The sequence below is a fragment of the Pagrus pagrus genome, assembly GCF_965226575.1.
Source record: "Pagrus pagrus genome assembly, chromosome: 9".
In the NCBI taxonomy this organism is placed as follows: domain Eukaryota; kingdom Metazoa; phylum Chordata; class Actinopteri; order Spariformes; family Sparidae; genus Pagrus; species Pagrus pagrus.
In genome coordinates this window covers 31,664,733-31,690,030 of record NC_140193.1, presented here as the reverse complement: position 1 = coordinate 31,690,030, position 25,298 = coordinate 31,664,733, and the positions used below count along the sequence as shown (strand labels likewise).

At 40.4% G+C, this 25,298-nt stretch overlaps 1 protein-coding gene across 19 annotated transcripts in view; it reads right to left on the bottom strand.

Moving 5' to 3' along the window:
- caska (calcium/calmodulin-dependent serine protein kinase a) overlaps window positions 1-25,298 on the bottom strand; it is a 161,712-nt gene that overhangs the window by 24,986 nt on the left and 111,428 nt on the right. For 7 of the 19 annotated variants that reach the window (XM_084361599.1, XM_084361610.1, XM_084361613.1 and 4 more), the window contains exons 9-17: window positions 24,306-24,389; window positions 23,756-23,855; window positions 23,036-23,053; window positions 22,653-22,774; window positions 14,039-14,116; window positions 7,984-8,031; window positions 3,778-3,858; window positions 1,559-1,747; window positions 1,342-1,420 (exon numbers count right to left, since the gene is read on the bottom strand). In XM_084361599.1, coding sequence (XP_084217725.1) covers window positions 1,342-1,420; window positions 1,559-1,747; window positions 3,778-3,858; window positions 7,984-8,031; window positions 14,039-14,116; window positions 22,653-22,774; window positions 23,036-23,053; window positions 23,756-23,855; window positions 24,306-24,389 — 799 coding nt within the window. The remainder of the gene's footprint in view (window positions 1-1,341; window positions 1,421-1,558; window positions 1,748-3,777; window positions 3,859-7,983; window positions 8,032-14,038; window positions 14,117-22,652; window positions 22,775-23,035; window positions 23,054-23,755; window positions 23,856-24,305; window positions 24,390-25,298) is intronic. The other 12 variants (XM_084361612.1, XM_084361600.1, XM_084361603.1 and 9 more) reach the window with 3 other exon arrangements.

The following is a 25,298-nucleotide window of genomic DNA, read 5'->3' as shown; positions in this document are numbered from 1 at the left end:
CAGAGTAGCCGCTTCATGTGAAAATATAAATGAATGCTCATTTAGGCCTATTAATAATCTTGACAAACTAATTAAAACTTTCTAGGCTGCGTTACCTTCATTATAAGACACAAATATGTTTTGCGGTTCCAGACAGATTTTTTGGCGCAGGACAGGGGCAAAAATGGTTCTTTTGATAGTAAAGGTTGCTGACCCCTGACCTACACAGAGGTGGCAATAGTGCACATGTTCTTCATTCAAATAAAAGTATAGATCCTTGTGTATAAAAAGACTGTAAAAGGAGAAGTATCGATTCAAGTACAGGCTCTGAAATGTACTCAAAGTATAAAAGTAAAAAGTATCGCTCTGAAGGACATTTCTACTGGCTATTTCTGTCCAAAGCTAACTGAAGCTCTCGTCATATTAATGTCATTCAAAGACTATTAAAGTTAAAGGTAGAATCAGTAGGATTTGTCCCAGCCGTTCCTAAACGCACCACAAAGATAGCTGATTGTTGAGTCTCATTTCCAGACGTAAAGATCGAGTCACATTTTGTGTTGGTAAAGCGTCCCGAGCAGCAACAAAGTGAGAAAATAAGAAACTCTCTGCAGAGACGAGACACTAACAGCCTTTTCTCCCCATTCCAGTCTCCCTCTCTGTCTGTTTACGTCTTCTCACGTCTTTTACGTCATTTAATTTCGCTGTGTCTGCCGTGTGTGATGTGCACTGATAGGTTGAAATCAGTCTTGTGATGTTGGGAAGGCGGCGTGCGATGACGCAAAACAAAAGGAATCCATAATTCCCCTCAAATGCATCAAACTAAAATAACGAGCCTGTTTTGAAAATAAAAGATGTGGTACAGATACCTGAAAAATTACAGTAACAAAGTATTTGTGCTTTGTTGCTTCCCACCTTTGCACCTAGCTAATGTCAATTAAAAATGTCAGTGTTTTTTTTTCTTGCTGCATAAGCGCTTCATCCCAGTGCTCTGCAGTGCACTGCCAGAGCTTTTCTGTCAGAATAAAATGCTATGGACATGGGGCCCAAGAGCGAGATTCACTCACATGGAATTGTAAAATCAGCATTGGATTAGTATTATTTTTTCACTATTTGAATTATATTCAACTCCTGAAATTTAGTACGACAACTCTCAAAGATATAACTGCTTTTTTTTTTTGCTTTTCAGCAGCACGTCTGCAAATGTGACTATTTTACAAGGCATGGCTCTCGGTTCAATTTTGGTTTGTTGATCAGTCAATGAATAGTCAACCTGAGTTTTTATAGATTGTAGGAAGCAATTTATGAAAATCCTCTTATAATGGTGTAGGCATACATGTGAGCTGTGAGAATGAACAAGTGTACCTTGTCTATGGATCATTCCTCCGTGCATTATCCTTGCAACGATGCAGTGGTTTGAGTCATTCATCTTCAGCGTGATACCCTGCATGAATTAACACACAAACACATGCAAAACTAGAACCAGTGGATGATACAGTGAAGGAGCTCTTAACAATAAGTGTTAAGTGTTATCTCAGTGGAAATGTGTGAGTGGGTGCAGCAAGTTTGTTTAACTCTGTACCATTGGCTCGTCTGTATTCTTCTGGAACTGGACCAGGCGGACTCTGGTAACGTTCTCCAGGTCCATGTCTCCGTTGGTGCTCTCTGGGGAGTCTCCGTTTAGGTAGGGCGAGGTGGGTGGAGGGGTCACCCTCAGAGCCTCGTCACTGTAAACCTCGTGGGCCACCACGTCGTGGGCCTGCAACAAGGCCTGTGGACACACATTAGAATGAGGCCACGCTCAGACTTTATATGGAAACAAATACAGTGGAGTGTGAGGTGGTCCTCTTTCAGAAGTCCAAGACAATGTCCTGGATCCGTCCCTTTATCTGGATTTGGACCAAAAATGAATGGGGTCTATTCTGGGCGAGACCCATCCTCCATTGAAGTTTCATGGAAATCCATTCAATAGTTTTTGTGTAATCCGGCTAAGAAACCAACAAACCAACTTGTTAATTTGTTTGCTTACATATATTGAATACACTCGTGAGAATGATGATGTGATAATCACAACACCAGCATCTGAGAGGCAGTGTGTAGAAGTATTTTAGGTTCTACTACAGATGACACAATTACAAACAAATATAAGGGTGTTTGCTGATACAAATCTGAGGACTCACCTGCCAGAAACAAGTGGAACGTCAAATGTACAAACTCTTCTGTATAATATGTAAATGCACAGATGAGAAGCCCTCTACACTTGTTATGTAACAGCAATAATTTTTACATTGACTCAAAAGTGAGCAGTATCCTGAACCCCGGAAATATTGCCTCACTTGAGGATAACACCACTGAAGAGCTGGAGGAATTTACATCACCACTTGTCTCTGTACTCTACTGTAGTTTAAGGTATTCTCCCTTTTCCACAGGTGTCTCTGGTCTGTAGCCCCTCTGACTGTCTGAGCTAAATCAGGACGCGCCTTGTGCCTCACATCCAGTGTTCCACTCTACTTTTCTGACAGCCACAGAAGCCCTTGAGTGGCACTATAACAAACCAGTCCCAGCTTCAGAAGACAGTAATCAAACCTCCACAAAGGGAAAATCTGTCAGTCTTCCAGCGTCATACAAACACGCACGCACACACGGTCAAGGAAAGAGAGCAGATCAGAGAGCCAGAGACATGAAGGCGATGGCAGCAACTCTAACTTCCATGTCAACCTACATCACACACAAAAGAAACTTCAAGTTCCATGACATAGAGGAAGTTAAGAACTGTGTGTGTGTGTGTGTGTGTGTGTGTGTGTGTGTGTGTAAGTTTGTGTGTGACTGCCCCCCAATGACGGCAGGGTTAAGGGGTTAACTAATCCTTCCATGCCTGGGGTGGATGGATTAAATGTTGTTTGTCAATGAATAGTTATGGAAACTAACTCCTCTTAAAACTACTAATTGTTTCTTTTTCTGTTTTTATTCAGAAGTATCCAGATATAAAATGCTCATTTGTGAGCTTCAGAGGAATTTTCTTTTCTCTTTTTTTGTTTTTTGTGATAAAAGAAATATTTGATATTTTGGGAAATACAATTATTTGCTTTCTTGTTGCTTCAAAGGAAAAGATTGACATCACTCTTATATCTGTTGGTTGAATATGAAGCTTCAGCCAGCAGCCGGTTAGTTTGGCTTAGCAGGTGCCGAGTAACCTCACAGTGACGACAACCCTCGCCGTCTCTGTCCAAGATCGAAAACCACAACTTAATCATTTTTACACCTGGGTTTTTGTTCAAATAAGCAGACAAGGTACATGTCTCAGTGAGCTTTAGCGTGCTGATAGGTTTGATAATTTTGTTACCTTTCCCCAATTCTAGTCTTGATGCTAAGCTAAAGCTAACTGCCTCTTGGCCTGACCTCTGCACATAATGCACAGACATTAGAGTTTTTATTAATCTTCTCAACTCAATCTCAGAAAGAGACAAATAATCATCTTTCACTAAATGTTTAACAATTTCAAATTTTTCTTCCCTAAAAGCATTCAAATCCACTAAAACACTCAGAAACAAAACACAGAATCCTCACATGCGTCATGTGGTGTTGCCTTCACTTTGCTCTATCTTGAACTCGTTGGAATGTAGCACACGATGGCGCCTCTTTTTCTCCCTCCCTATGTCAGTTTATGCTTTTGTAGCACTATGAGGGAGCCAGGCCTCTGACCCGACACAGCACATCGCATCAGACACGCCTTACTGACCTCCATCTACACCTCCATTCCTGTCTCACTTCACAGTCTGAGGAACTGTTTTTTTGACTCACCATGAAATGTGGCTGGGTTAGTATCCGTCTGAGTTCTTTAGCTTCGTGGTTCTCTGGGTAGCAGGAGATTTCTTCCAGTACCTGAAGGTGAAAGGAGAAAAAGCATCATAAATGTTTGTTCTTAAGCCACATTAGCTCTTCTTCTTCACGCCCAAATCACACACTCATACCTTTGCACCCTACTGTACCTGCCGCAGCTCAGACAGCGTCTGGAGAGTGACCCAACAACCTTATAGTCCCCCTAAAACTTCCCCTGACACCGCCTCCAACATCTTTACAGCCAATGTGAGACCAACTTTGGATGCCACTCAGTGAGTCAAGGAACTCGGTCAAGGCTTTGCCCCTCCTCCTGCCCTTTTGACGTGACTTTGTTTGATGTCAGCTCTAGTTATGTTGCGCCTGACTGGTGAATGTGGCATTGTCGAGGTGAGGCCTCTGAGGGGGTGTATGAGTACTACTGAAACCTGCATTGTGAAGTTATGATACACTCTCTTCCTTAAGTTACCCCGTCAGTCAGTGTTCACCTCTAAACTGTAACAAATTCAGCCTACTTGTTATGCTCAAGAGCACTCATTGGCATATCCAACCCATATGCTATGACCACAAGTGTGTACTGAACGCTGAAAGGAGAGAATGGGCCCTATTTAGATGTTCTATAGCGTTTAGGTGTGTTTAGGGCGTGTCCAAGTCCATTTTGCTAGTAAAACGGTGGATAATCTGGGCGCAAAGTGTGGTGCAAGTTGCAAAGAGGTGGTATTTAGACTCTGTATTAGTCATGGGTGTGTTTTGGGCAGAACATAAATCAAACCAATCCAAGTGTTTTCTCCCATTCCGTTTAAGAGCCAGGTGCGCCAGGGCCTGGCACATATTAAACAGCAGCACTCTTCAGTACGGGACAGGGAAGTGGTCCGTTTCACAATCATCTGTCCCATCAACAACTCACAGCGCTGCTGTGTCCCCCTGTGTGTGTGCAATTCTCAGTCTGTGGATCAGGCGGGACAGGTCATAAAAAGTATCATCCTGATCAATAACTGGTGGGATGAGAGAGGAGAAATACGTCCTTACTCCTGACTTGCTGACAGGATCAGTTAGTATTTCATGATAATTAATGTTGTTTGTTCTTCTACACATCGAAAGGTCACGCACACACAGTCCAGTTTCCTCTTCAGCTTTTAGTTTGGTTGATTAAATGTGCCATGATATTTGTTACAGTACATTACCGCGTTCATGAAATGTTTAAAATATTTGAAAGCAGCCTCTCAAATCATAAAATCAGAGTGTATGCATGGTGTGAACCTGCCTGAGTAGGCGCATCACATCATAATCCTGTCTGGGCGTGAAAGTGACAGCTGTGTCGGTCTGATACTAGCCATGACACTTGCCTTGGGCCGAGCGGAAGATAGAGCCCAATGTGTTTTATTCCCAGGAATCCATAATTACAGTTCTCACTTCCTTGTGATCCATACATGTAATGGTACTGGCAAAGAAATGGTCTAGTCTTTAAAATACCTGGGACAGCAGTCTCACCTCTAAACAGCACGTGGCACAACTGGCACAGAGATTCCTGAGCACATCTCAGGTCTGTTCAACCCTAGTTTCCCCTCAGGTAAATACTAAAATTGGGAAGACTGCCTTCCATTATTTTGCACCTTATAAATGCAAAGGACTATAGGATGTCTCCTCACACTGGCCAATTTGAAACGTTTTGCCTTTACGTACTTTCTTTGTCTTGTTTTATCCTTTCTCAGGTCTCTTTGGGTCATTCCATACTAACTAACCTAACCCCTGCCATTTCATTTCATGGATTTTTTCTAAAAATTTCAGTACAACAACTACCTACAAAATAAACCATTCAGCGTAATATTACAGTCAGTGAAAAATATGAAAAATTGCTATTTTAAAGCATTAGGATGATGATGATGATGATGATGATGATGATGATGATGATGGTGGGGTTATATAATATCTGCAATGAATAGCAACACTTTCAAATAAAAAAGTTTAAAAAACATTAAAGTAATCCTTCCCGGGAAAATCTACAGTCAAAATATCTTAAGAGGTGTGTTTTCAGGTCCGAAGCTGTGGCACTCACATTTTCATGTAGGACCAAATAACTTGATCAGATATAATAGAAATATATTAATACGACACAAAATCAAAATGTGGTTGCAACAAAGTGAAAAGTAGTGGAGACATGAATTTTTGAAAATGAATTATTCTTCATGATGATGATCAAAATGATTTATTGTGATTAATTAAATTACTGTAAATATTCGGCAATCTATATCCATAAATACATTTTGAACATTTTCTTTAGGGTTTCTTGGATGATCAGTACTAATTTCAGTGAAAAAATAAGCACTTGTCCGTTGAGAGTACAATCACAAAAATGAGGTCTTCTATGACCATATCTGCTGGGTCAAATATAGACAAACAGTAATTCTAATGTCTCTCGGCCATTTTCACCTCAATTAAGGGCACTTTTGATAGCCATCCACATGCTTCTGGTAAGTCATCTGGCTGAATTTTTAACCACTCCTCTTGACAGAATCAGTTCAACTAAATGTGTTAGCTTCCTGACACAGACTTGTTTCATTAGCACAGTCCACATGTTCTCGATTAGGTTTAAGTCAGGACTTCAAAATTAAAGAAAAAAATAAAAATAAATTTAAAATTCCCAAACCTCAATTCTTGCCTGATTGATCCATTCCTTTACCACTTTTGATGTGTGTTTGGGATCATTGTCCTGTTGGAACACCCAACTGCACCCAAGAGCCAATCTTCTGCTGGTGATTTTAGGGTTTCCTGAAGAATTTGAAGATAATCCTTTTCTTTGTTTTTTTCTTTGTCCATGTGATCAGCAGCAAACTTCAGTCGAACTTTAAGGTGCTGTGTCTGGATCAAGAGCTTCTTACTTGCCCAGCAGCCTCTCGGTTCATGTTGATGCAAAACATACTTGACTGTGGACACTGACACCTGTCTTCCAGCAGCTTCTAATTCTTTGCAGACTTTGGTGGTTTTTGTTTGACTCTTGACCATCCTGACCAGTTTTCTGTCAGCAGCAGGTGATAGTTTGTGTTTTCTTCCTGATGGTGGCAGTGACACAACTGTGCCATGCACTTTATACATACAAACAGTTGTTTGTACAGTTGATCTTGGGACCTGTAACTGCATTGAAATGGCTCCAAGTGACTCTCCTGACTTGTTCAAATCAGTAATGTGTTTTTCAGATCAATGCTGAGCTCTTTAGACTTTCCCATTGTAGTGTTTGTGGCTGAGTCTAGTGGCTGTATCAAACAAGCCCTATTAAAATGGACCCAGAAAAGTCAGCAGCTGTTATCAATCACAATCAGTCAGAAGAAGTTAAGAGGCCATGCTACAAAGAACATTTGATTCACATAACTTTCTATAATCACCACAACTGATTGTTCAAGTTACTGTATGTATATTTTTGATCAAGCAGATTTGGTCACATTTTCAGACCCATAATAATTTCAGATTTGAACCAAACTTCATGAAGGTTTTTTGTGTGACGGCCCCTGCTACTGGTGGAGATTTTGTGCAGGTCGGTTATTGTAACCCTTTCCCTGTCTCTCTCTGAGGTTGCCAGAGGAAGATTGCAGTAGCAGCCAGGTCTGGAACACATGGTCTCAGTGCTCTAGGGGATACAAAAGTCCGGCCTCTGACTGGGCTGGGACTCTTTCTTTTCTCCCATCGACTGCACCTGTTCTTGTTTTATTTAAACTATTGTTTTGCTCGACCAACACCCATGCCACACCATCTCTCCACACATCCACATTTACACCACTGATGCCACTGACATACACACCTTATTTAACTGTTTATTGTTTAGTTTCTTATGTTAATTTGAATAAATTACTCATGTTCATTTCGCACTCCGCGTCCTTTTCCCATTTTTTGTCATGGCCTAGAGTCAGGTTAGCAAAGTATGTGTTCCTCTCATTCCATCAAAGAAAAATGAGAGTTGTAGAAATCATTGGAACTGAAGACTACCATGATAAACATGCTCTTGACATGTGTATGTAAACTTTTTACCACGACTGGATTTAGAACAAAAGCTATAATGAATAACCATTTGTGTAGTGACTTGACTTTCAATCACCCTCAGTCCAAACCACCTCCAATTCTGCTCTACTCATTAGCACTGTAAACATGGCAGTGGTGTATTGAGGTCTTGAGGCTTACATATTCCAGATGTTTCAAAGCGCCACTTGCTTCATCTTGGGAGGAACTCTTAAGTGAAGGAAGACACAGGAAGAATGGTTATACAAGCTGCTGACTGTCCTTTTTTGAGAGCTCACACGTGAAGGTTAACTGATGACAGAGTTCAGGGGAAAGTGAATCAAAGATAGCCTGTCTGAATGGGCCTTGGATTAGGGCAATTTGTGAGATTAGTATCTACAGCCAAAGTAGGTATCTTCACTCCCAAGAAAAATTAGTTCCAAAACTCAGAGAATGTATTGAGCAAGTTTGGAGGTAGAAAGTGTATTAGTGCAGTAAGAAATAAACATTGTTGAAGTTTGAAGCACTTAACACTGCTCTGCTGGGTCAGAAACCCAAAAGAGTCCACTGGAAGCTGCAGTCTGATTGGTTCAAAGCATGTCAGTGTCAACCAGAGTGAATCAGTACAGACAGAAGTAAAGAAGAGGAGGAGGTAGGTGTAGTCCCTTAAGGCACAACAGAGGTTAAATGATGAGTTAATCTGAGGTGATACTGTACTGAAGCAGTCCTAGCCTAGTATTTGATCCAGTATCTCACAATGAACCTTACTAAAAGTTTACTTAGGCTTAAAATAAGAAAACTGAACACCCTGAACGGCTGTATGACACATTTTGATTCTAGGAATAAAAAAATTTACGCCTGACAACAAAAATCATCAATATCTTCTTTTAGTTTTTCACATTGATAATGTGATAAATACTGTACAAAATATTCAAACATAGTATTTCCTCCTTTTTCCTGTAATAACTAAATTGTATTTGTTTTTACAGATCACAAGTGATTCATGCCATTATCACGAAACAACAAATGTTTTCCCGAGATAACGTGATAATTAATCACGAGCCACAACTTGACAAGAGTGGACCATGACATACACACACTGCTCTGTTGGTTGGGTTTGGGAGTTTCAAAGCAAACCATATGAACTTTTTATGAACTAATGTCATCTGAATGTTTCACCTATTGATTTGACATGAGTATATTTACATTATGGCTACTGTAGGGAGAAAGTGTAACTGTAGTATTATTATGTTGTGCTTGTTTCCACACTGACTTTTTAAAGTAAGACACTTGTGAGGAGTAACTGGCTAGAGTGTTAGTTATGCCATTTATGTAAGTCTGTGACAGATAATAATAGTATGGTCATAACAGTGTAAACAGCTAAAATAGTTTATTTGTCCATCCTTTGTAGAGTCAGGAGAGAATGAAACAACAGACTTACATACAGTGATCAACTCAAAGCAGATGTGTTACTGTCCAGTAGGCTACAACCTCTCACTGGCCTGGGGAAAAGAATCTACCCACACTGGTGGGTGTTTGAATGGTACAGGCTTATAAAGTATGTACATCATTTAGTCATAATTTTAACCATTTTCATCTTAAAACAGTTGCTGCACTTGTCAGGACACCATCTATGAGTGCTGGCATGGCACTGCAGAGCTAAAAAACACTAGACTGTAAGTAATGAGAGGGATGACCTTTTGTTTTCTCATAATAACAGGTTAATTTGTCTTGTTAAATCGGGATAACAAAGGTTGCTTAATCCAAAAAATATATAAAAGATAAGTCAGACTGAATGGTATTTCTTTTAACCACATGATTGATTCGCTGCTCTGAGTTGTGGTAATGTTAGCCATATTGACTTGACTGGGGTGTCAGAATAAGTGGAAAAATGAGTTCTTGACGGTAAAGCAAGATTTTAGTAGAAACAGCTATTAAGGTATTGTTGAAACGATCTCAGTAATTAAGACAACACATCTTCTTTGTCGCATCCATGTTATTTCCACAATAACAGATAATAAAGCTAATACAATTTAAGAAAGTCAGAAGAACAACCTCTCAGAATGTGTGTTCATTTGTTCCATCATTTGCTGCTGGGAAATCAAATGAGTTGAAGACAAAGCTGAGCCCGTTCAGTCCTGGAGCAGGTATGATTACTTTCCTACATATAAAAAGCTGACAACATTTTTTCACTCCTGTGTTTTTCACTTTTAGAAGTTTAGACTGGCCAGGACAAACTTTCTAGTCTGAGATGATTACAGTAAGGCCCTGGTTTGCTTATAAGAGTGTAGCGTGTTTCTGATGCTGAGGTGTCTATAGGGCCTGGCTCTCTGAAGACACAGCAGAAAACTAATACACCACACAGAAGATTAAAAAAGTCTGTTGTACTCCCTCACACCCATGCAGACAGTGTCGCATCTGTTGTGGCTCCACTCTTGGTCCATCAAGACTGATTTAAGTGGGAAAATGTTAACCAGACTCTATAAGCAGACTTGAACCTCTTGGACACAGTCTACCAGAGCTGTGTTAATTAGCTAGGTCTCTTTGACATACACCAAAGCCACATAAAACAGAGCTCGGCTCCCCTAAAAGGCTTTCCCTGTCTTAAAAGTGCTGGGATTTAAGATGCCAGCCCTCACCCACTCCTTCACCACTCAGACTTTTTAATTGCTCCCTCAACCAAGCACACAACATAAAACACAACAACATTATGTGTAGCCGCCTGTATGCACAGGGCACATAGACACACTCACAATACACACCACTGCTCACGTTTTTCTCATGCCTTCTCTCCTTTCACACTGCTTGTTAAGCACCCGCTCCAGTCTGCATCCTGCTCGACTGTTAGAGTACACTGAGAGGTAAACAAACCAACCCAAAATAACAGAGTGTATGAGAACTCATCATTACCAGGGTCAGACCCTGGAGATCATAATGTAGCTCTCTGTACCAAAACACACTGTTAGAGCACAAATACACTGTTGGAGTGTGTGTGTTCGCTACATCCAGCAGCATCTAATGAGGAGGTCAAACACAGAAGCCAGATATCTTTATTGAAACAGATCTGTGTGAACAGGCCAGTGGGCTTTGGTTTCAGCAGCTCTAACAATGGGCGTGTGTCACAGTGAGTGAGATCATGAACAAATAACCCTCAAGAGGTCACTAAAGTTTGATAGGAAGCTTACAGAGGACTCAGTAACTGAACATAAATAAATGAATAACTCAATCCCTCTTTCCTTGATTCAATATCATTTCAGTGCAGCTGTAAACCAAACTGAGCAGCACAGTGGCTCAGTTAGCCAAACGCCTCAAAACATGAAGGTCTGGACCCCGTATGTTGGGCTTCCTCGAGGTGGTATCGCTGCACTCCAAAGACATCAAAGTGAACAGTGATAGACCCTCTTCATATTTGGTATTAACATCCATCCTGAGTGATCTGGTCACAAGTGGACAGCTACAGTATAAGTACAGATGTGAATGCCTCTGAAATGCATTTCAGATCTGATCAGTCAGACCGCATTCAGACGTGGTCTGGGCTACATGTGACCACATTCTTTTAGCAGTTTGTGCGCATGTGTCCTCGGTCACAATAAAGGACCGCCTACTGACATCCTCTGTGACACAAGGCAATATATGCAATACAGTAAGATGCTTTTTCTTGGAAAAACTGTCCGTTTGTGGCAGCATCACTGTACAAGCCTGTCTGCTTCTGTGTCTGAAGTGCCTCTTACCTGTCAACATTTAACAGCTGTTTGAACGAACTGTTTCAACTGATTTCACCTTTCAAATTAAATTTAAGACAGAAGACAACATTTTATTGATGGTAAACATGTTGAATTTACAGTATACAGTAACAATAACATTAACAAATATAGGTTACTTCTTTGTCACCAGTGAATAAAGTCCAAAGACTCAAAAATTGCTCATTTTTGTGAGTTGCTGAGTCAGGAGAAACTTTATGAGCTTTGTGAAACACTCCCTACAACACATTCTTAACTATTTGGGCCTTCTTGTAAATTTGGCCATTGCCATGCATGATATTTATTTTTTGTTTACAAGATATTTCTTACTTTGTGCAAAAGACATTGTGTTCATTTGTCCCACTATTGTAAGTATTAAATATAATATAGTACGGGGAAGTGAGATATGATAGCAAATGGTCACTCTAGACGCAGGTTAATGCCAGGTGTGAACTGACGAGCTGGAAACTGTCCACTTGTGATTGATCACTCAGGACGGATGTCAATATCAGGTCTGGATTCCCTAAAGGTAAAAGCCCAATGAAGAGGTGCATTAAATCTGCATTCTTTCTAATTGCCAGCAGGGAGCAACTACTGGTTTCAAAAAGAAGTCAGATTTTATGTAAGCTTATGATAAAATGACCCTGCCTCTTACTTAATATATGACCTTAGTAAACAGTTTCCCAACGAGTTAATAGTCTCATGATTGAGAATGTGGCAACCTTGAGAAGTCGCTACCACGTTATGTGCTTGGGTTCTCAGTCAGATCCAATCAGGATAGAGGTGTAGCAATGCGTATCCATCCTACCATCGACATATGGTCACTTCTGGCTTTTGAGGATTCAGAACATTAGTCGACAAACCAATAGGTGACATCATATTGACTCCGTTGTATATCACAGCTACCTCCACAACAAACCTTCTGCTTGCTGCGGCCTCCTCTCACTATCACAGTGAATAAAAGAGGACAGGGACAGGCCTACATTGACATTGTCCCTCTATATCATAAAGTAAATGAAAGAATGCAAGAGCTGCTGTAGTGCTATCACCGTGTTAAATGGAACACTGAAATAACAATCACAACCTACACTTTAGTTATCCATGGCTGGACTGCCATTAACTCCTTGTGTTAAGTATAATCCAGATTCAGTCCTATTGGACAGTGGACCTTCTAGAAGCCACAAAGCAAAAAAGAATCTCCAGTTTGGTCAACATTTCAGAAAATGACTAAACTGATTTTTTACTTCCATCAAATTTAATATTGGAAAATGTTTTAAACCTCCAGGGTCAGGATTACATTAAACTGATATTAACAGTATTTCAGAAAAGAGAAAGACATGATCACCTGTCCACTGTCCTAGAGGGCTGTATACACTTTAAAAAAGCACTCTAGTTATAATATATTACTAGTGTGAGGTCTGGATTTCTTGTAGGTTTTCATCAAATAGACCCTTAAATTCAAATATTATGACGAAGACAATACTGACCCACACTGTGTAGTTTTTGATTATTACATAGTAGTGGTATACATTTACAAAATCAAGATTATCACCAAGGTATAGAATTATAGTTGAAGTACTCTCCATGGCCATCTCGAGGGCCGCTGGTTGTACCCAGACCCCATACTGAGAAGCCCTAACTGAACAGAGCAGGTGAGCAGAAGGATCCACAGCAGCCATGAGTTAGAACTTTAGTGAGCAAGAGGCCAGAAGGATTAATTCAGCTTGAGCACTGACAGAAGTGTGAGAAGTGTTTTAAGAGAGAGTCAGGACAGACATGGCATGCATTGTGTATATGCTTGTGTTAATACAGATGCATATATAAACATATCACAAAAAGTAAGGAAATTTTTGGTTGGTAGATTATTTCTTTGCTGTAACGATGCTTCTTGGCAATAAATCTTATACCGTTGGAAAGCCTGTTTATTTCCCTTTTAAATGGTGCCACATTTGTAAGGAAGATGCATTTGTGGGATGAGCAGCAGAGCTGAGTATGTGGGCTGCGCCCATGAAAAAATTGCCAAATCTTCTCTGCCAAACAGCTTATTCTGCTATTGACTCTTGTTTGGTGGATTGGATGATTGAAGTCTGAAGAAACAAGACATATTGGCAATTTAACAATTTATTAATTTAACAAACAGGAGCCTCAGTAGCGTGTGGAAGAACCATACACAGCCACAACAGCCTGGCTCCTCCTCCTCATGCTGGTCACCAACCTGGTCACACACAGAGCAGGGTTTCTCAGAGACTACCTCCAGAATTTGGGAGTGGAGAGGATGGAATGGCCTGCTCATCCCACAAATGCATCTTCCTTACAAATGTGGCACCATTTAAAAGGAAAATAAACAGGCTTTCCAACGGTATAAGATTTATTGCCAAGAAGCATCGTTACAGCAAACACAAATTTCCTTACTTTTTGTGCAAAGTTTATTTGTTGTATGTATGCAAAGTCAGTGTGTGATTGTGGAAAGGAGAAAATGTGTTTTTGTGTTTATTCACCTCTTTGGCTCTCTGCACGGCATCACTGGGGGGGTTTCTGATCTGTGGAGACGACTTAGTGTTGATCTTATCGTAGAGCTGGAACAAAAGAGAGAAATTAGTCAATCAATCAGTCAGCAGGTGTAACTGTGAGCAGGGCAGCCCAAGTAAGCTTGCACAGTAAGTTCAACATGATCAGTGACTCTTCAATAACAGCTGACCAATCAAGTTTGTCAGATTAGAGAAATAATGGCTGCAAGTATTTTGAGGCACATTGTTTTTCAGATTTTGTTTGTTTTCCCAATATTCCTTCATTTTAACTTGTGTAGAATATAGGGATGGGATTCATTTGAAAATGTTCTACAGTAGTACAGTACAATGCCTGAGTATTGAATTTGATGGATTCCCAAAGTACTTTTTTTTAGCACTTGACATTGAGAAATAAACACAACCTAAAGTTCCTGCACAAACTGATATATTAGCACTTAAGCTAGATAAAATTATCTACAACTGGAAATTGTTTATTTAAACCAGGAACAACCTAAACCAAGAACATCAGTTTATTTAATTTAACCATGAGATGCACAGTTTATCTAATTATTTTGGACAGAATTTTGTTGCTGTATGAGACTGTAGACAATAATAGATTTAACAATCTGATTAGAATAGAGACCCCTGAACCACACTGCAAACAGCAAAAATCTTAGTTTGCGTTAATGACAGTCTTGCTCTGAGCAAGACAAATGTGAAATGCTGGGTGCATGAAGATGTAATCTGGTTGAAAATACAGTATTTTTAAGCTAAAAGTGGTTAAAAACAAAGTAGTTAGCCATATCTATTCCACTTGTCCTCAGCTCTTTCTCTTTATTTGGTTTAGTGTGACCTGAAAGCGTCAATTCCACTTTTTTTTTTTCCCCATGACATCTGTTAACAAAAAGAAACTGTTTTCTCATCTCTCGGATTGAAGGACGACAGACACAAGAGCTCTGTTTATTAAACTCCAAGCTGACTAATAAAGTGCACTGACTATGCCGTGTATGGGCCTAGTCAGAGACGAGTGTGGGTGTTTTGAAGAGACTGTACGTTTGTAGACAAATTGGCCCTGGAACACAGTCTCAACATAAGCAGTGGCTATGTGCTGCAGAGGGAGGCTTTTTTAGATACATAAATAGATTAAAACCACTGTGGCCATCTGAAACAGCTCTGAATAGAGACAACCAGTTGAAGAGTGATGAGCAATTTGTCTGGTGTGTTTTGCATTTAACTTGCTATACAGTGGAATACAGGAATTCTGCATCACTCACACACACACACACACACACACACACACACACACACACACACACACACACACACACACACACACACACACACACACACACACACACACACACACACACACACACACACACACACACACACACACACACACACACACACACACACACACACACACACACACACACAGTCACAGACAAACAGCGCTTTTGTACCAGACAGTTCAATGCAACCCTGAGACCCAACACTCACACTGTTTTCTCTCACAACAGCAGCAGCAGCAATGTTGAACATTATCACAGAACATAATGGATCATAAAAATAGCAACAACGTCAATGTCAAAAATCTGAGTTTTGTATTTAACAGTAAAGATCACTATGGTGGTAAGGGTTGCCTCAGTGTGTCTGTAGCTGTCCCAATGGTCATGCTCGAAGGTGAAGCTAAAAGCCTGCCATCATAAAGAAAGGTGAGACGTGGTGAATTTTACAAACAGGGAAAACTGTGCACACTTTAGAAATGTCCCTCCTGAAAGCATTTTTGTTGTTGCACTCGGTTGTACACATCAAAAATTGAGGGACTCTTTTGCAAACTTTGTCCACCTGCACCATCACTGCATTATCTAATGGAATGGACTGTTTGTCAGATGTTGGCATGCTGTTAGATGATTTGACAATCACTTGGTATGAATCCTGTTGAAGACCTCTGAGTTTGTGTAATTACGGTGGAAGAATTCAATTTTTACCATGAAGATATCTGCTAGTAAAATAAAAAAGAGGACCTCTTGCACCAACTGTGGAGATCGACGTCATGAAACGTCAAGGGCACTGAAGAGGAGATATAAAGAGCACTGAAAACATCAGCTGTCTGTGAAATTCAGACTAAACTAATCACAGCATCAGCTGGGTCTAAAGCATTGATCAGGAGTCTGCCTGAAAAAGATCATTCCCATCTGAGACCAGAGACCACCTTTGAACAGAGAATTCATGCACATGTCATTACGTGACCAAAGCTGAGCCTGTTTCAATCACTAAACACGTTCATGGGATACAGCAGAAAGCTTTGGGAATAGCTAAGTGAACCTCTTATCACAATTTGACTTTGACTTTGCATTCCTAATATCTGGTAGGTAATTGCTGGCCTATGGACAGCCAGAAACAGGAAATGACAAGTACCCTCTGAAAATATTTACTGCAGCGTCACAGATTCTCAGATTCCTGAGATGAAAAGATACTAGACAGAAAGTATGTGTACATTGCAAGATGGACAAAATGTAGGGCTGCAGGATTCGGTAAAAAAATCATGTGATGATTATCTTTGACAGACATTAAGATTGCAATGTGATTCATGACAAGTGGGAATGATCATTTATTGCATCAAATTTGCATTGTCACTGAACAAAAAAACTATTTAATTCATGATGATGTGAGATGTAAAGTGTTGGGGTCTGTACCAAACAAACATGTTTTACGTTCATACTTTTGCAGGATTTTCAGGCTGTTGTATCAACTACAGATTGCTGTTCCGCATTTTGTATGCTGCATCCAAGGACACAAAGAGTATAGTCAGTTCGAGAGAGATGCCGCTCTGTCTCGCTCTCTTGGATGAGGGATATCTTGCTAAACTGTCAAAACCAGGCAGTGCTGATTAACTATAAACCAAGATCCTGTTACTACACTGTCTGTTTCTCAACTTAAATGTTTTTCAGAAACACACTTTAGTTTCTGTTTAGCTGTACAAGAGAAGGGTTGCGTCCTCCCTATTGTAAAAATGGAGGCTGAAAAAACTCTAATCAAGCTGTAAAACAAGGCAGTGCTGATCAAATATAAACCATGATCCTGTTCATTGTCAGTTTCTCTCCTCATATTAGTGTACTGTTTAGGTACCACCAAACCAAGCACTGCCCAACTCGAAGTGTGTCACCCATAAGTAGGAGTCTTTACTGGTTGGTTGTTTTAGGTTTTCAACCTTTTGAGCAAAAAGAATACCACAGCTTTCTTCTCTGTTTTTTTGTAGCACCAATTTAATAATATTTGACCTTTCTACTGCATAGACAGCCCAGCTTTGTGCAAGGGCCAGCTTTACAGTGGTGAAACACTTCTTGAAGTCTCTTTTAACTTGTTTTCACTGTATGCATTGCTTATCATAGATAATGGAGCTGCATAAATACAGATGTCAGTGTTTCCCACGGATAGACTCTACATGGGCGGTCTGACAAGGTATGTTGATGTCCAGCCAATTATATTTGGCAACCTATTTTATCATTTTATAGTTTTATTTTTCAGATCAGTCTGAGAGAATGCCATCCACAACTGATTAACTAGTGGACAATCTGCCCTCACTCTATCCCTCCTGTGTCAATCACACATGCTCTGCAGAGAGACAGACGCTCTCTGTTACTATATCCCTCCTGTAAAAACACTGATTGTGATGCAGCCTCTCCTATTGAATATAGGCAACCTATACCATTGTTTTGTAGGTGCACCTGGTTGTTGCAATGTTGTTTGGTGCACAATGGTTTTAATCATCCTCAATTTACAACAAGCTTCCTCCTCACTTGCTGTTATGATCACAGATTCGCAGGTAAAACAAATCCTTAAAGCCAGGTGTGTTTTTAAGGCAACTTTACAAAACATACTGCTCACAAAGAAAGCAGATAACGTTGCTGATAGAGAGAAACAGACAGGAGAGAGAAACAGAGAGTCGAGGCAGCCAGTGTGCCTGCATTAAGCTGGATGATTAAAGCAAAACTATGTAACGTGAATGTAGGGAAACTCTTAAAGCGATTCTAAAGACATAGAGGCCCTAGTTGCTTTTTGAGTCACATTGTCAGGTCGTCAAATATCGATGCACGCACGACACTGGTTGTCCATTATACATTATGTTATCTTTGTGAAGAGTATGACTGGTGAGGATGTTCCTGTTCTGTGCTATTGTTTTTGCTTTTCTAATAAAACCTGAGGTTGTTAATTGGTATTTAAACGACAGTTCTAAAGGAATCATTGGGGTTTCCTTTACAGTTTGCTATAGTGGAAAAAGATCAGCCAATGCAAGAATGAGCAGTAAAATAAATCTGTTATTTTTCCGTAAAGTGATCTACTTGTTATCATGTGTAATGATCCAAAAAGCCATCCAGGGAGTGAAGGAAAAGAAAAGGATTGTGGGAATATATGCTACACCGTAGATAACATCTATAATAAATGGCAAATTTATAGTTAAACTTAAATTCTAAGTTATTTCACTGTTAACCAACAATCAAATGCTTCAGATGTTTGATGTATAGTTGCAATTGATATATATTTCCGTTCGGAGGAGGATGTTGCATCTCTCCTCACAGAACAAAAAAGTGTCCTAGGAATGACGACACAAACCAAACACACATCTCAAGTGCGCATCTGCATTCCCCCATATGAACAAACTCTCTCAGAAAAACAAACACAACACACTCCTCAGGAAACCCTCATAAGACTACCAAAATAAGCTACAAAGCCTGAGGGCTGAATCGTACGAGTGTGACCATGTACCAGTGTCCCAGTGTTCTGAGCATACATACACATTTAATGGAGAGTTATCCACATCTTTTTTGCCATTGGTGAGATATAAACAAAAATGAGCTGACATCTGCTGGGCTTTATTTGAAAATGAAATAGAACTAGAATTACAAACATACACATTTTCTGCAGCCCACAACAAAACAAACAAACAATATTAAGATCTTTAAAGATAAGAAATGTGTATCACATGCTTAGAACCAGGTAGCTAAATTTGACAGGCACAAGCATGGTTGGATCGAGCCTTTGTGGCTGGGTCTGTGTGCCGACAGTCTCATCACACACAAAGCAGCTCTTATTTTAAGATAAGAAACAGCATGATATCTTAATTTCCTCCTGGTGACAAGTACCTTCAGACACTGTTTCATTTAGGGCAAGTTATTGCCCTGTCTCTATGCCTGAGGAACTCTGGAAACTAGTACATGAGGAAAAGAAAGACAAATGCAATTGACTAAAGTACCTCATGATACATGTCAAATGGCAAAACCAACCACAGGGGGATGCCGGGCTGACTTCAAATAAGCTAGAGGGATCTCTTGACAAAACACTCTTCCTGCAATCACATCAGAAAGAAAAGACACTCACCCAGGAGACAGTAAGTGGTTTGTCAGAAGAACACAGCCAACAGAGTGCAAATGTGACACAAGTTATCTAAGCAGACTCCATCCGTTCAGTGTCTACAGGATTTCAGGTTTCCTCTGCGTGTTTCAGCCCTGTGGAGGCTACTCTCAGTCGCACAGATAGTGATGGAGGCTGTGCTTGAATGGCACCGAGGCCTGACAACAGAAGTCATTGTTCCTTCACAGTCTGAGGCTGCACTCTTCTGTCCTTTTCTGACTCCCCCTCCTCTCAGAGCAGGGAAGGGGGTGTGAAACTGAGGCTGAATGGGAGACATCTGCAGTCCTTGGCTCCCACTGATACTGCTGCACATACACACTTGGCAGATCCACTAGTCTCCTGAACCCACTTCAACCTAGTCAGCCTCTAGCGACTGGGAGAGCATTTAACACATACACACCCACACACACCCACTCATACCCACACACACACCTCTAATAATCCCTTGTCTGATTAAAGTGCCTGTCTTGGCCAGTATCTGCAGTGGCTTACTGACAGTGAGATGAGCTTAGGGGGTTTGAGTCACAGAGCCAGCTCTGCTGACAGTTTGGGCAGACATTCTGGTGTGTTATGCTAGTAGCAGCTAATGTAGTCTAGAGCCTGAAGCAGACAAGTTGGTTACAGAGGTCTGGTAAGCTCATTCCTAACTCCACATCCCATGAGTTTTTTCCATTTTCAAACTTGTAGTCTTCAGAACCAACTAACTCTGACTCACACGATTATCAGACTCATACAGCTCCCACTGGAACCACAAAAGGCTTTCTACAAAGGTTTTCACATATGCACTAGTACTCCCCAACACCTGGAAATACACTATGATGTTAAAACCAGTGCAGTTTCCATCATCCATCACCTGTGCATGATCCATTAAAACAGGCCAATCATGTTTTAATAATGTCATAGCTTGGCAACTTAAAGAAAAAAAAAATGAAAAAAAAAAAAAAAGTAATCCTTTCAAACACATATTTAATGTTGTGAAAGGGTCTATTTCAAACCAATCTATGTTTTCCTAAAAGTAATCAAGTATTTTAGTTCCCTAAACCCAACCAAACAGCAACAAGAAAGTGACAAGAAACAGACTCCTGTCTCCTGTGGGAGAGTCCGATAAATGACCCACTCAGCCACAACAGCTCACTCTAGATGTGGTATTCCTCTACTGTTCTGCAAGTAGAAATGATGGTCCTGGAGCAACATCCATTATGATGTTCCACGAACAACACCAACACTGCCATATCAGATACACACAAAACAACAACTTCTTACTGCTGCATCACTCTTCAGACGTGTCAATGGCAAGAATGGCCACACACACACACACACACACACACACACACACACACACACACACACACACACACACACACACACACACACACACACACACACACACACAAGTTTTTCTCATAATGTCCTCGAACATGTGCGCGCCTGATCAGAAGTATAGATTCTCACTGTATGTTGGGTTTTTTATGAATACCAATGTGGGAAGTGAGCTGAATGGGGGGAAGAAAAGCAAATTTAAGTTAAGGAGTATTATCTTTTATTAGCCTCTGTGACTTCTGATGGACTTTTTTACTCTGTAAAAGACAGGGGAGGAAACTGTCTCATTAAAGAAAGAGACATCCGGGTCTGGTTCAGTGCACAGAGCAGAGGTGATATTACTGACCTTTGAACTTGAAACATATAGCATTTCACCGAAATACAACCATTTACCATGTAGTTTGGTTTTGTCTGTACAAGTATAACAGCAGGTAGATTTCATTTAAAAAATCTTAACAAGTAAGAAAAAACTATAAGATAAGATGTTCTTAATAACAGCATCGCATGCATAATAATGTGCAGAAGACGTCTAAATTCATATATGAATATGAACGTACAGTAAATTGCTGTTTTCTAGTAATTACAGATAAAATCATCTGGTTTTCTAAATGGTCCTGTCCTTTCAACTGCTCAAGTGTCTGCTGATACTCTTGCGAATTCTCTTGTCCTGCCAACAGATCTTCTGTTAACACTCAGAGACAGACACAAACCTCAGAGAGACTGGCCAAGTAAAAACACATGGGAACAGAAAGCAGAGACACCTACAGTAATAACAACACAAAAAGACTAAACGATGCTCTCAGAGTGTTAGACAAAGTGCTTACTTATCTAATATGCTATTTGCCTCTCCGGTAGCTGCTGGTAACTGGGATTATGTGACCCTATGTAGCACTGATGTGGTGAACCAGTTGTTGGGCCATAGGACATGTCAACAGACTGCTGCTGTGAACTACAGCTCAGCTCTGTCAACATAACCGAGTCACAGACACAAGCAGCACAAGACCATTAGTCTAGTTTTCAGCCGTTTGTGTTTAAAACACACATACAGGAGAATTAGGGGAGGAAATTAATGACACATCTAAAGATAACATGACCTTCTGACACTGTACAATGAGCATCCTTGTGTGTGTGTGTGAGAAAGGAAGCTATTTGGTCCAAAGCTCCTGTGCTCGCAGCATAAACACCAACAATCCCCTGGTACACTGAGCTCCCAGTCCCAGTCCCAGCAAGAGTCATCTAGCTGCATGGCTAACTGAGTTAACTAGTTAACAGCTGCTACAGTTAGTGTACTTTAGCAGCAAGTACAGTATGTCCCTCAGGAAACTCATTAAATCAAAGACAGTTGAGACAGAGCAGCAGGAGGACATCAGAGGGAAAACCAGAAAACATTTTAACCATAAATATGATCCAGTTTCACCGACATAGTTGGTTGTGTGTGACTAAGTGCCATAAACTGTACACACTTTTCACAGAGGATCACAACCGCTAAGTTACATAGTGCAAGAACAGACGGTCCCTAATACAAGTTGGTGTACGATCTAAATGATTTTGAAGCCGTCATTTTATGGTAAAATGTTACTTTAAGAGGGGATTCAATCAGGGAATGGCGGGGGTGTATTCTTATGGTACTGGTGAGAAAAAAAATTACATCCAGGAAGTCCAGTTGTAGAAACACATGAATGCATTAAAAACACTGCACAATGGTTTGTAATACTCATTTCACAACTCCAGTGGATTCAACTTGATGAATGCTATTCTGTTTAAGTTATCAACAAAGTAGAGCAGAAAGTAGTAGATAAACCATCATAATAAAAATAAATGATATATTCAAGTGTGTTGACTTGAGTAGGTGTTTGTGTGTGACACTTACATCGAGCAGTGTGTGTAGATGCTGGTCCTGGAAAACACTGTGAAGGAAATCAAGATCCTTTTCACTGCAGTCTGTCAGAGCGTGGATCTCCTCTAAACTGTCCAACACCTGAGACACAGCGCCTGCAACACGCACACACGCACAAACAGACACACACAGAGTTTATAACGTTTAGCAAGTTTTTCTCATAATGTCCTCTCTGAGTGCCTTTGTGGTGAGCATGCATGTGCACTCCACTCAAAGACTGAAACATTCTCTGAAATGTTCATTAAAGCAGTAAAGCTATCAAACACAGAAAGACAAACTTCAGTCTCTGACTTAACAGCTACAGTTAAGAGTAAGTAACTTGTACCACAACACACACACAACCAACGGATACCTACGTTCTGCTGCTAATAGTCCTAGCAGGTGGGAAGCATTAATTGAAACAGACAAACAAACACATTGTTGTAGTTGTTAGTCTCACATACTGGTACTGAAACACAAAAGTGTAAACACATTCTAAAGCCTGAATGTTTTGACTATAAAGCATCTATTAATCTGTGTAATAAGATTAAAAATCAAACTGGAGAGAAAACATGAGGTGGTGTCTCTCTTGTTTTAGTAGTCAATGTGTTCTAATAATTAGCAGATCCCTGTGTGAATAGTTTTCACATTGCCTTTCTGGGGTTGTGTATGGATGGGAACCCCCGCCCGCAAAAGATCTTGCAAAAGTATTAATTTTAATCGAAAACATGATCTATCCCTCACCGTAATCAAGTGTTTTTGGGCCTAAATCTAACCAATTCTTAACCACAGTGTTGTCACATTATAAAACATAGTTAGTCTGTACAATGTGTAAAATGTGCAATAAAGAAGCAATGCATACAAGTCATGCAAGAGTTTTACAAATCTATGGTTACTATCTGGAATGGCCCCTTTCTGGGTGTGATAAATCTAATAAAACTCAGTCAGCTTGAAGTAATAACAGCCTGTACAGGGCCTTACACAGAAACAAATAACAACCAGAGAACAAACCAACGGAAGGAAATTTGAGGGAGGAAGTGTGTCAGTGATGAAAGATTAGCAAATGTAAGTCTGTGAGTGCGTGTCTTTGTGTGTACCTGAGGAGGTGGGGTCGTCTGAGAAGTCATGGAGCTCCTCTGGGGGGTCTCCATAGAACGAATTAAACTTGTGACTGGACACTGCAGCCAGAACAGCTCCCTGAAACACAGCAGCAGCAGCAGCACAGTAGCATCAACATGTGTAACTGTGAACCCTTATCTCATCGTCAGAACATTGATGGTGTCGTGACAACAAGCCTTGAATGTTGCAAAATATTCTATTTGCATGCATGGTTGTATGTACACTGAACAAAACTGCACATTTCAGAGTGGCCTTTTATTGTGGCCAGCCTAAGGCACACCTGTGCAATATTCATGCTGTCTAATCAGCATCTTGATATGCCACACCTGTGAGGTGGGATGGATTATGTCGGCAAAGGAGAAGTGCTCACTAACACAGATTTAGACAGATTTGTGAACAATATTTGTGGGAAATGGTCTTTTGTGTATATAGAAAATGTTTAAGATCTTTGAGTTCAGCTCATGAAAAATGGGAGCAAAAACAAAAGTGTTGCATTTATATTTTTGTTCAGTGTATGTAGATGCAAACCTTGAGCTTCCTCCTGGAGTTGAACTTTCTCAGCTGTTCCACGGTCTCTGGCAGGTGGATTTTATAGGCATACCGGTCTCTCTCCTCAAAAATCCAACACAGGAAAGACAATTAACCTAACAGGAAATGCTGATTTTCAACCAGCTTTGTATCACTACAATGTTTTGCCTGTACCAAGAGCCCCCCATGTAAAAATCAACCAAAAATCAAAATGTGTGTTGGGGATTTTAGGGCTCAACTACCGATTGTTGTGCCAAATTTTGTATGCCTTACACCTCGGAAAAAGAAGTTCACTGAGTACCTGAAATATTGTAATGATGGAGAGCTAAAAAATGATTCAAATCAATGCAACAAAACTTGAAATATGCAGGGCTTAATGTCATGTTGTCTATCCTGTCTGTCAGAAGGAAAGACAGACAGACAGAACATGTCACTTAGTTTGGTTTCTTAGCCTGCTACATTTTGTAGTTGTTTGTAGATCTTTCAGTCTAATTCAATTTCCCCTCATTGTAGCAGTCCACAAACTGAGGGGAGACAGAGCATGTGCAAACAGTAATGTTGATCAATTCCATTCAATTCAATTCAAAAAACTTTATTTGTCCCCGGGGAGCAATTAAAGGCATGTGGATTAGTTGTACACAGACACAAACAAGTCAGCACAGTACACAAGTCAGCATGTGCAAAGTAGCATTGAGGCAGGTTGGGTTGTGCATTAAGAGGCAGCACCCTGTCAGTGTTCTGACCTTCTGGTTTACAAATTAAGCATTATGGTCTTGGCACACTGTCTGTGTTGTCAGTGTGTCAGAAAGCTGCTGTGGAAGTCTGATCACAAGGCAGTGTTGCCATGAGCACTGTCAAAAATACAGACGTAACATTTCAGGATATGAAAAGTGCACTGCGGCTAATGTGAATGGGTCAAAATAGTGGTGTTGAGTAACGTAGAAAAGAGGAAGAAGGGAAGAAGAATTAGGTTTCCTGTGCTGTGTTTTGTTT